This window comes from Cherax quadricarinatus, chromosome 74, assembly GCF_038502225.1.
Source record: "Cherax quadricarinatus isolate ZL_2023a chromosome 74, ASM3850222v1, whole genome shotgun sequence".
NCBI classification, from domain to species: Eukaryota; Metazoa; Arthropoda; class Malacostraca; order Decapoda; family Parastacidae; genus Cherax; species Cherax quadricarinatus.
This window is the reverse complement of record NC_091365.1, coordinates 180997-193624: the sequence shown is the minus strand read 5'-3', so window position 1 is coordinate 193624 and position 12628 is coordinate 180997. Positions and strand designations below refer to the sequence as shown.

At 36.8% G+C, this 12628-nt stretch overlaps 1 protein-coding gene across 3 annotated transcripts; it reads left to right on the top strand.

Annotated features, from left to right (window-relative positions):
* The first annotated feature begins 264 nt into the window (after window positions 1-264).
* LOC128700144 (zinc finger and BTB domain-containing protein 14) lies at window positions 265-11725 on the top strand. Of its 3 annotated transcripts, none has more exons than XM_053793118.2 (4): window positions 265-308; window positions 3125-3216; window positions 4731-5411; window positions 8298-11725. In XM_053793118.2, exons 2-4 carry the CDS (start codon window positions 3133-3135, stop codon window positions 8664-8666), a joined length of 1134 nt encoding a protein of 377 aa, XP_053649093.1. In that variant the 5' UTR covers window positions 265-308; window positions 3125-3132; the 3' UTR covers window positions 8667-11725. The 3 variants fall into 3 exon arrangements, with proteins under 3 accessions (XP_053649093.1, XP_053649092.1, XP_053649091.1); XM_053793117.2 differs by having other exon boundaries at window positions 270-314; XM_053793116.2 differs by lacking the exon at window positions 265-308 and adding an exon at window positions 372-391.
* The last annotated feature ends 903 nt before the right edge of the window (window positions 11726-12628 follow it).

Below are 12628 nucleotides of genomic sequence, written 5' to 3'. Positions count from 1 at the left end.
AGACAACAGGTGTAAAGAAACACGCCCGATGTTTCTACCCTCGCCGGGAATCGAACCGGGGCTCGCCCTATGAAGCGAAAGGTTTAACTACCAGGCCACGGGAAACCTTTAACATGCTTTCATACTCCCTTCTGGCAGAAATTTTATTGGTTCACACTATAAGTTTCATTATTACCTACTTTTTTGAAGATATTATTTTTTTAACTGTTTATTTTATGCTAATTTTAGCAGTTTTGGTCTTAATTTAGCGACTTTTAGTTGGCATGATTGGCAACCCTGCCCCTGACGTCTTCTGTTGTCTCTGTTAAAATTAAGTAAGTAATTTATTTATATTTTATTGTATTTATTATACCCTTGTATAACACGGTTTTTTTTTCCTTATAAGGATGGGGTAAATATACATATATGTGTGGTTACGTAAGTGTTTTATAAGTGATATACTGGTTGAAGGTGAGGATAAGAGGGGATTTCAGTGTGTAATAAATGACAATCTATACAGGTTCATTAATTTATTTTATTGAATAAAGATAATGTGATGTATAAATTAATAAAATAGTTACTTGTGTGCGGTAAAATTTGGGTGTAATAACACGCTGAGGCAGGTATATAATTTCTTTATATATTGTGTTTATGATAATTATTTTATTGGTATATTGTGGGAATAAAAACTAATAAACATTTATTGCAAATTTTTTGAACATTAGAGGACCAGTGTGAACTTAAATGATGTTCGGGAAATAGTGGTTGAAAGGACTCTTGATCCTAGGAGTTAGAGCTATTTTCTTCTTCCTCGGATTATATCTGATTACCTCTGAATTTCCCCGGCTCTATATGACCCCTACAGGTTTAGTGCTGTTCCACGAAGAAGAAGAATAATAATGTAGGAATGTCTAGGTTAAGCCATCATAACTTTATACTTGTTGTTTTGACTGGGGAAGGGCTCTTGATCCAAGAACTGAAGCTTTCCTCACCTTTTCATATATGCTCATGCCTTGGTTGGTAGCTTCCTCAGCTCACACACTGAGGGACCTGGAATCACTTCCCAGCATGGGTGAAGCATTGGTCATGTTTCCTTGTATAGCAAACATTCATGTACCTATTACTGTAAGCTGATCCTCTCTTTATTGTTAATGCAAATAACTCACTTTACCTTATTCCTAGTATATCTCCTTTTATTGTAATTGATTTTTGCACAGTTGAGTTACTTTTTTTTTTATTATCAAGGGGGAAGCGCTAAACCCATAGGATTATACAGCGCTTAGGGGGGGATGTGGAAGGCATTCAGGCTTAATTCGGGGAACTGGAGCACAGATCCAATTCCCTAAATCAAGAGCCCCTCATCAACATCAAGGAACCTTCCCTGAGGGGTTGAGTTACATAGCTGTTTTAACTTTTAAGGTTTAAATAATAAGATATTACAAGAACCCCAATGGAAATACTGTAAGTCACTTTGACTTTTTTTGGGTTATCGTTCTTAAGTAAGTTTATTCAGGTACAGGTACACATAAATACAGTTACATAAATTATCATACACAGCAGCATGTGTGTACATTACCTAGGATAACCAAAAAAAAGTGACTTGCAATATTTTATTTAAACCTTAAAAGTTGAAACAGCTAAGTATTTCAGCTATATGAAAAGCAGTTACAATACAAGATGTACTAGGAATAAGGTAATTTCCACACATGCTACTATGTATGATAATTTGTATTAGGCCTAGCTCTATTACTCATTTAATACATGATAGTGTATATGTTATTAGGTTTTTATATGCATTTGAAAGGGAAAAAAGGGCTATGTTTCACTTTACAGCAATAGCCCGGAACCAAACCTGTGCTGTATAACCAGGACCCTCCTGTAGTAGTATATCACTGAAGTTAGCTAGGCCTGTATACAATGGAAATAAATGGTATAAAATACCAACACAGTGCCACGATCACAGGCGCAAAGAAAATGATAGGATGAATAATGAGAACGTTCAAAACGAGAGATGCCAAGCCAATGATGATCATTTTCAAATCACTTGTTCTCTCTAGGCTGGAATACTGCTGTACATTAACATCTCCATTCAAAGCAGGTGAAATTGCAGATCTAGAGAGTGTACAGAGATCCTTTACTGCACGTATAAGTTCTGTCAAGCACCTTAACTACTGGGAACGCTTGGAAGCACTTGACTTGTACTCGTTGGAACGCATGAGAGAAAGATATATCATAATCTACACTTGGAAAATCCTTGAAGGAATGGTCCCGAATCTGCATACAGAAATCACTCCCTACGAAAGTATAAGACTGGGCAGGCAATGCAAAATACCCCCAATTAAAAGTAGGGGCGCCATTGGTACACTAAGAGAAAACACCCTAAGTGTCCAGGGCCCCAAGACTGTTCAACAGCCTCTCACCAAACATAGGGGGAATTACCAATAGGCCCCCGGCTGCCTTCAAGAGGGAGCTGGACAAATACCTAAAGTCAGTGCCGGATCAGCCGGGCTATGGTTCGTACGTTGGACTACGTGCGGCCAGCAGTAAGAGCCTGGTTGATCAGGCCCTGATCCACTGGGAAGCCTGGTCATGGACCGGGCCGCAGGGGCATTGATCCCCATAATAACCTCCAGGTAGACTCCAGATAGTGGAGATATAAACACACAAGCAATATAATGTGATCTTTTATTGACAACATTTGGTCAGTGTGGACAAAATGTTGTCACTAAACGATCACGCTATACTGCTTATGTCTTTATTTTTCCATAGGCCTGTATACGTTGTACATTTACTTGTAGAAATAAAAGATTATTATTAATTTTTTATTATTATTATTATTATTATTATTATTATTATTATTATTATAAAACTCCTATTATATTTTATTCTGATAGGGTATAACACTGTTTAATACTTAGGAAAAACCTTGATTATAAGTTAAACAAACCATGGAACAGGTGGCATTTGATCCCATGTCGAGTGAGTGGTAAAACTCCAGGCCAGTGTGTAAGCCATTCAGTCACGGGCTCAAACCCCATCCATTCCATGATTTGCAATCGCGTTATTACAATTTCATGAGTCATAGTTAAATAAGTTAATCATATGATTTCTTGAATGATCCTGAATACCACACATCTTCCTACAGGGATCAGAATGACAGAAACAGTGTCCGTATCGGTGAAATGGGACCACCATCATTCTGTGCTTCTTCATGCAATTCAAGAAATATATAAGAAGGTAGATATAACAGTTGCATTGCAGTGGCATGTATAAATTGTTTTTTATTTGTTGGCATTGTTTCAACATTCACAGCAGAAAGGACTGAATCAATCACAAATTTCTGTATGGTGCTAATTTTATACATTTCCCCTTTTCTATATAGTACTACATTTAGTACCATTTTCCACCAAGGTAGGGTGACTAAAAAAAAAAAGTTCACATTCAATCTGTCTTACAAGAAGTACAGTTTATGGAAATCACATTTCAGATGACCTGAGCTGCAACATCCCTACACATCCTTAAAGTGAAGGCGCTGTACAGTGGAGCCTCGGTACTCGAACAGCTCCCTACTCGAACAATTCGGTATTTGAACGCTTTGTTCAGTAAAAAAAATCACTCGGTAGTTGACTGTTTGCTTGGCACTCAACCAAACAAACACAACCTGCCAGAACTTCACTGTAAACTATATCGTGTTTCTTAACATTTTTTGATGTTTTTTTTTATATTTTCTGCATAAATAAGTCACCATGGGTCCTAAGAAGATTAGTGATAACAGCCAACTAAAAAGAAAATTGGTTGGGGAAAATTCGTTCGGTACTCAAACAGATTGGCACTCAAACAGCCTTCTGGAACAAATTAAGTTTGAGTACCGAGGTTCCACTGTACTTCCCACCTCTAGAACTCAAGCTCAACTAACCAACTTCTCTGAATCCCTCTAGAATTTTTTACTCTTATTATTGCAATCAAAACTAAGCACCAAACCCACAAGGGTCCACAAATATTATTTTGCTCTTTAGCAGCACATCAGAGTGCATAGTTCATTTACCTGATTTTCACATAGTTGAGTTACTTAGCAGTTTTAACTTTTAAGGTTTAAATAACAAGATATTACAAGGATCTCCATGGAAATACATCACTTTGTCTGACTTTTTTTTGGTTATCCTAGGTAATTTACACTATGTATGATAATTGTCGTTATGTGTCCCTGTGCCTAAATAAACTTACTTAACTTTTGCTAAAATCAAGAGCAATCTTAAACTGTATGAGGCTGTACAGGTGTAGGTAGTGCTGTATATAATATTTAATATGTACAATTGTTTATCAAATTTTTTAAGCATTACCCTTGAGACTTGTACATGAAGGTGTGATAGTAGTTTCTAACTGATGTGTTTGAAAAAATTCTACACAAGTTTTTCTTTGGATATTAGTGATATTAATGCATGATACTATCATAAATTTACTAGAAGTTGAATGAAGCATATCTTCCAAATTATTACTGTATTATTATGATCAAGCTAAGTGCTAAACCCAAAAGGGTCATACAATATATTTTACAAAGGATTATTAGAAGAAAATGGTAATTTTTGCAGAAATGACGAAGTGAATAAATTTTATCATGCAGTACCCTTCATGGGATGTGCCTTGATGCTCAAGGTGACATATGACCTCCTAAAGGTTTAGCACTTTCCTGTGAATATATAGTGTTAGCAATATCATGCAGAATTGCCCTTATCATTGCACTTTTCTTTCAGGAAATCTTTGCTGATGTCAAACTTGAATGTGATGGCCATGAATACTGGGTGCACAAATTTATTTTGTCAGCCTGCAGTGAATACTTTGAAGATGTGTTGATAAATGTTCCTCACAAAGGATCTATAATACTTTCTGATAATATTCAGTATAAAGAACTCGTCTCTCTCCTTGACTTCATGTATCTAGGAGAAGTTGTCGTACCCCAGACAGACTTGGCAGAACTTGTAAATGCTGCAGAAATTTTAATGATTCGAGGGCTTGCTGTTCCATGTGAAGATTTTAGTGATGATGGTGAAATCAATGGGGAGAATTCACAACGGAAAGAAGTATATAAAATTACAAAAAGCAAACTACATAAATCGAATAGGGAATCAGAAATTAATATGAGATTTGGTAATAAGACAACTAAAAGAGGAGGAATGCACTATAAAGGAAAAAGAAAGAAGCACAATGAAAAAGTAACAATTAAAGAAGAACCTGTCAAGTATTATGAATCAGAAACGCCGGAGTTATCTGAAAATCACTCGGATGGCTACTCATTTCAAGAAAGTCAATTAACAAATCTGAATACAGTCAATGGAGAAGCAACAGTGGCCCCAAGTACTGAGCAGAGTTGTCAAAGTTCCAGTGCTGACATCAACAATATGCTTAAAGTCTTAATTGACAACTCTCCGGGAAGCGTAAGTACAGTATCATATGGTTGACCCTTCTTGGGGGTGCCTTGATGCTAGGGAAGTGCTCTTGATCCAAGGAATTGGAACTTTCCTTTCCTTGAATCAAAACAAATTACTTCCCATTCTCCAGGCTTTGTATGATATTAACCGGTTTAGAACTTCAAGTACCAGACTGCTTAATAATATCTTTATTTCTACAAGTACAAGTACATACAAGATATACAGGCCTAGCTGACATCAGTGACATACTACTATGTAGAAAGCTGCTTGTTATGCAGAGCATTTCGGGTAGACTAGGTCAGTTTTGTCCAAGGATGCAACCCACACCAGTCGGCTAATACCCAGGTACCCATTTTACTGATGGGGAATATAGACAACCGGTGTAAAGAAACATGCCCAGTGTTTTTACCCTCCCTGGGAATCGAACCCAGACCCTTGCCGTGTGAAGCGAGAGCTTTAGCCACCTGGCCACGGGGCATTGCGGCCTGGTCATATTGAACGTGGGATTGCTGCAATATTCAAAGATAATCCTTTACACCCACACAAAAAAGTGTTGGTATCACTTTACCTTAATACATTTCCCTTTTTTCTCCAATGTTAAGCTTCTTCGTTTTTGTAGGTTTTACAACATTCCATAAACTGTTTTTTACCCCCATACCTTTTCCATTTCACCATGTCTTTCATAAACGCATTGGCCAATATGTCCACTCCAGTATTCTGTATCAGAATATAGTACAGCCAGCTCCTCCAAGCTTCCTCAAATCTGTCATTCAATCTTTCATTGCCTAGATTTTTTGTTACTCTTTTCTTGCTCTTTTCTATGCTTTCACCTTTCTTGTTAATCTTCACAACTTCTCTGAATCTCCCAAAAGCACTGTTATCAGCAAAGACAAACTGACAAATCACACTTCATATTTGATTCATTGCTTTTTTTAACCCTTTCAGGGTCGGCAGGCCCTCTCAGAGACTTGTTCTCAGGGTCGGCCAAATTTAAAAAAAAAAAAAATTTCTTACGAAAAGATAGAGAATCTTTTCCCGATCATAATGACACCAAAAGTATGAAACTTGATAGAAAACTTACGGAATTATGCTCTCGCGAAGTTAGCAGTCTCAACGATGTTTATGCATCGGCGATTTTGCACACTGAGCCCTATTTTCGGCCAATTCCAGTGTACTTGTCGACAAAAATCATAACTATTTCGCTAGAACTCCATTTTCTCTATCGAATGAGTACAAGAAACCACCCATTTATCGATTTCAACTATCCAATACAGTGGTCAGAATTTAGCAACTTTGCCAATTTCACAAATTTCAAAAAATGCCAATTTCCGAATAGGGTCCAGAATAAACAAGAAAGACATTCCTGGCACTAAAATAACATTTCCTCTGTTCATTAGTCACGTCCCCAGGCCCCTCTTACATTATTTTGCTTTCCATTTTGAATTTTTATTCTCACAAAAAATAGAAGATTTACTGTTATGCAGACTACTGCATTGGTGTAGAAATGGCATAAATATTATCAGCGTACTTGTGAAAGAATATTAGACTCGCCAGTTGATGTGTATTGGACACATAGCATGATTTGTTTGCTTTTGAACTTTCGTAAAAATCGAACATTTCTGCTACTTTGAGCGCAATTTCCAGGTAGTTTTCTTTGTAAAACCAGTCAAAATCATCTCAATTTCTGTAATATGTCTTCCATTCTATAAAATGAGACCAGGAAAACTAGAATACAACAATAAATACCATACAAAAATACAGTGCAAAGTCTCTGTTTTAATCCAAAAACACGGTCAAAGTTTTTTTGTTCTCATTACGCACTGTGTGCTGCAGGATTTTTTTTTATACAGCGCACACTGACCACATAGACCCATTCTTTCATATGTAGGCCTACCAGCTTTCTCCCACTAGATTTGAGGGCGCTAGAATTTAGGCGTACTAGTACGTCAAAAGCCCTGGTGCGTAAGCCGTACTAGTACGGCTGAAACCCTGAAAGGGTTAAAAGCTACCCCATTACCCAACACACTATCATTTGCTTACAAGTTCATTGATAAATACTGTACATGCAAAGTACTTCAGAGTCAGAGCCTCAGTGTGTGCAATTCCATAATTGGAGTGACAGATATGGGAAGAGATGTAAAGTAAACCTAGTGAAAAGCATTCGATTCCCAGCGAGGGTAGAAACATTGGGCATGTTTCTTTACACCAGTTGTCTATGTTCTCCATCAGTAAAATGGGTACCTGGGTGTTAATTGACTGGTGTGGGTCGCATCCTGGGAAAACACTGACCTAGTTGGCCCGAAATGCTCTGCATAACAAGCAGCTTTCTATATAGTAGTATGTCACTGATGTCAGCTAGGCTTGTATACCTTGTACATACTTGTAGTAATAAAAATATTATTAATAGTCTGGTACTTTTAACAATAACCTGTACACTTATGTTTAAAATATCAGCAGCATGATTATTGTCATTACACTTTCAAAAAGTACTAAACCCATTGATATCATACAAATCCTGGAGAACGGGAGATAATTTTTGTCGTCATTTATAGTCAAAGACTTCAAACTGCTACCAACAGATACTGTGTAAGAAATATTATGAAGGTAAAAGGTTTCAAGAGAAAATTGGACCAGTATCAGTTGAAAGTCCCAGATCAGCCAAGTTGTGATAGGTATTTGGATTGCTAGCAACAACAGCTTGGTTGGCCAGGCTTTTGGCCAGGCAGCAATGGTGGAACCTTCAAAACCAGTAAATCCTTAAAACCCTACTCCACAGATATGTGTGGGAATAAGGGGGCTGTAGTAACCTTAGGCATAGATGTGTATCAAACCTATGTAGAGTGCTTATACTCTGTCATATTTTTATTCATGATTTTTTATTTTTCATTTCAGGGTAAAATTGATCCTACTGTTACTGAAGGAAATTCTGTAATTCATTCAGACAGTGGAAGAACAGTTGAAAGAAAACAAAACCTTATCCTCGAAGCTGATGCTGGGTTTGTATGTCCTCAGTGTCGGAAAACTTTTCAGTGGAGGAGTAACCTCACAAAGCACATGCGAACCCATACTGGGGAGAAACCATACAGCTGTAACATTTGTGCATACAAGACTAGCTATAGTGAAGCATTGAAGAGACATGTGAGAATACATACAGGTGAAAAGCCTTATGCATGTGAAAAGTGTGATTACAAGAGTAGAGACTATGGCTCATTGAAATTACACATGAAAAAACATATTCATCAGAATGATATGCTGTTGTAAATTTAGGTAAAAAAAAAATTAGTTTTTTCATTATGATTGCACTCTTCAAGGGAGATTCCTTGATGCTGGTGAAGAACTCTTGATCCAACGAAATGGAGTTTCCCCTCCCCTCCCTTAGATCAAACCAGATTGTCTCATTCCCAAGGCACTCTATGCCCCTTGTGGGTTTAGCACTTTCCCACAAATTTAATAATAATGACCCTTACAGCTTTAGTGCTTCCTGTGAATATATTAATGATTTTGATTACATTTTAAATAAGATCTAGCCATTTAATTTATAATGACTCAAAAACTAAAGATAATGTTTTACAAAACTTGGCTGTTTTTCTCACAAATGCCCGGGGGAGAGTTGTAATCATGTATTGATTCTTGGGAACTTTAAACAATGCACTCTAGGAACCTACTTAGTATTACACAAAGGATTTTTTCCTAACCCTGTTTAGCAGTTCTCCATGACTAATAATCCCTCTCCCAAGTTGACCTACATTGACTCCTAGCCAGTTTTATTGAAGGTCTTTCGGGAAAATGTCTGCTGGTCTTCCTCTGATACAGTATATTAGCTATGTTTAATACAACTTGTAAACTCTTGATCTTGGATACATTACAACAATTTTTTCTGTGCTTATGGTACTTTTATGCTGGAATTATTTTCTGTATTCTACAATATCTCATTTATAAAATACATTTCCTTGAGCAGATTTAGAACTACATGTTCCAGTAGGTAGGCAGTATTATACTGTACTGTATATTTTGGCCATGCTTCAGGTATATGCTCATTGCTTTCTGGCATTTTTTAAATCTATAATGGTTAATTTAGTTTTTGTAACCTTGTAATTAGTTACCAACAGCAAGATGGTATCTTATTGTGTAAAAAATTTTTTATTGTATATTAAATACGACTGCAGTGATGCGAAACTCAGAATATTTGTGTATGCTCTTAAAACAAGGCATCCTATTAAAAGTGTGCATTGTGCCAGTACCATGAACGTGTAGACCTGGTGAACTTTCTATGTACATTCCATAATACCACACCTGGGTATGTTATACAGTCACAGTTGAAAGTGCAGGAACAACAGATTTTTGCTAGAGCAAATTTTTCAAGATTCTGAGGTTTTAAATTACTGTAATTCGTTATTTATTGTATTCTATCCCCCCCACTCATGGGAGGGTCCTTAATGCTGATACTTCCCAGACTGTATGATCCCTACTGGTTCAGTGCTTCCCAGCAATATAATACAGTACATCCTCTTTTATTATTTTTTTTTATTATTAACACGTCAACTGATTCCCACCAAGACAGGGTGGCCCAAAAGAGAAAAACTTTCATCATTCACCCCATCATTGCCTTGCCAGAGGGGTGCTCTCCACTACAGTTATAAAACTGCAACATTAACACTCCTCGTTCAGAGTGCAGACACTACTTCCCATCTCCAGGACTCAAGTCCGGCCTGCCAGACAGTAAAAAAGACACAGTGCCATGACTGGAACAATAACCATTAACTAGACACATACTATATGTGTGACTAGTTAATGGTTCAAGTCAGACTGAAATGTCGTCATAAATTTCTTTCTCTTATGCGCAGGTTATTTGTGTAATACAACACTACATAGTGTGATTTTGTCTTAAGCACGACTGAAAAGTGCATCCATTTTTGCATAGCACTTGAAGCCTTGATGACATGCTCAGTCAGCATGGAAGAACCAAGTTAGGTGCAAAATCTTAGTAGTCGGTGCCATGGAATTTTTATCCCCTTCTGACCCAAGTTGAGCCTAAGGGTTGAGTGTTGTGTAAGGCACAGCTGCTTCCCATCCCCACTGACACACAATACCTTCATTTGCTTTCTGGGAGCATATGTTTGGAAACAATTCTCGATATTTTCTCTAGTTTTCCTAAAGACTCAAGTGCAGGAAATTATGGCTTTGGCAATGACTGTGAAACGTGATTCAGGCAAATTATGTATATTTTGTCCCCAGGATACAACCCACACCAGTTGGCTAACATCCAGGTACAGCAGAATGGGTGGTGCTTGAACCCATAGCAGGATAGTCCTAGAACTCCCAGGCCAGTTCTGTGATTTGTTTGCAGTCATGTCATGATTTCCTGAGTCATAAACAGTCATTACTGCAACAGTTAACACTACAAATCCAGTGTTGCTTTTGAGAAACAGATTTTAAAATGCCACATGCTTGTCTTGCAGGTTTCCCTCAGACCATTATTTATACCAGGATTAAATTTTTTGAAACATAAATAACAAAAAAGCAAAATGATAGTTAATAATATGTTAACCAAACAAAGATATTCATTTCGAAGGGACAAATTTTTTTAGGGTAAGCAATGTCTACATTGCTTCTTATGAATACGCATCACTGGTTAAATGACATACGATCATAAAATGAAACAAGAAAATAAAATATATAGCTCCAATTAAAAAATACAACTCTGCAGCTATAAAATAAAGAAAAACAGTACTAAAAGAACACTAGATAATGTTTTTCACATTTAGTGGTAAATGAATAAAATGAATCCAAAGCTAAGTAAGACAGAATGTGCTCAACAACTGGAAACAAAAAACTGTCAAACTAAATGCTGAAGATAGAATACAAATGAGAACAGGCATGCCTCTGTAACTAGAAATAAGTAATCAGAAATAGGTAGTGACATTGTCCAGCACATCTAGATGCTTTATGAATAATGTGTCATATGAGATAAACATTGCTCAATTTATTTAATCATTCAAATGAAAATTCAAATGTTTATGTAACCAAAATTGTTTGTGTAATACAGTATATTTTTTCATTATACATATACATATATATATGGGTTCTATCTCTGGTGTGAGGTATGAGGACCTGTAGTCTTGGAGACGTAAATAATATAGCTTCTATGAAAAAATCTCAATATTTCTCCTGGTAGCTATTGGAACATTTTTGTTCTACCACTGTATATTTTTGTTACATACATTTATTGGTTAAGTTTTATTGAGGACTTCACATATGTGTAGTACATTTTATATTGGTTTAATTTCTACCAAAAATCTTGTCATAAAACTAATTTGCTGACAACACTGCATGTCTTTTTTTATGCCTTTTACACTGTAACATGATGTGGGCTGGAAGCTTAGTTGAAGTATTCTTGAACTAAAGAATTGCCCCTGCCCTCTCCTGTCTGAGATCAAACCTGATTACTCCTTGTCTCTCAGTTTCCTGAAGCTATATGATTCTTCTGAGTTTAGTGCTTCCCCACAAATAATGGAAAGAATTGTTGAAAAATTTCAAGGGACAGAAAAGTGAAGATTTCAAGAACAATGCAATTAGGAAAGACCTATTGACAGAATATAAAATTAAATTAAAGGAATATTTGTATATTACTTGATGCTGGTGGGGGCTCTTGATCTAGAGAATTGGATCTGTGCTCCAGTTCCCTGGATTGAGGTGTATGACCCCAGTATATTTAGTGCCAGGTTTTGATAATAATAATAATCCCTGGATTGAGCCTGAATGCCTTCCATCTCCCCCTTACCCCACAGGAGCTGTATAATCCCTATAGGTTTAGTGCTCCTCCATACTGGATGGGGTATACACCAGTCGACTAACACCCAGGTACCTACTTACTCGCTAGATATTGCCAAAAAAAAAAGACATAAAAAAATCCACGAATTTGCGGGGATTTCCAAGAACGATTAGTTGAGTTCTAAGGAAAAATCCGTGAATTCAGAAATGCGAATTTGCGGGGGTGATTATGTAAATAAAAATTCAGAACATAAATTTCCTCCTCTTTTTTATGACCCTCGTACAGCTTTGTATGACCCTTGTCGGTTTAGCGCTTTCTTTGATTATAATATGACCCTCATAGGTTTAGTGCTACTTTTGATTATAATAATTCTTTTTCCTTTCCTCCTCTTCCTCCACTGATCAGTTTAAACAGCTGGTTTACTTAGAACCAGCTGAGAAAGTTCAACAGC

Coding starts and splice junctions, on each gene's coding strand:
- LOC128700144 (XM_053793118.2), top strand. CDS start 3,133: ATGACAGAAACAGTGTCCGTATCGGTGAAATGGGACCACCATCATTCT. Junction 3,217..4,730: donor TTCAAGAAATATATAAGAAG/GTAGATATAACA, acceptor CTTTTCTTTCAG/GAAATCTTTGCTGATGTCAA. Junction 5,412..8,297: donor TTGACAACTCTCCGGGAAGC/GTAAGTACAGTA, acceptor TTTTCATTTCAG/GGTAAAATTGATCCTACTGT.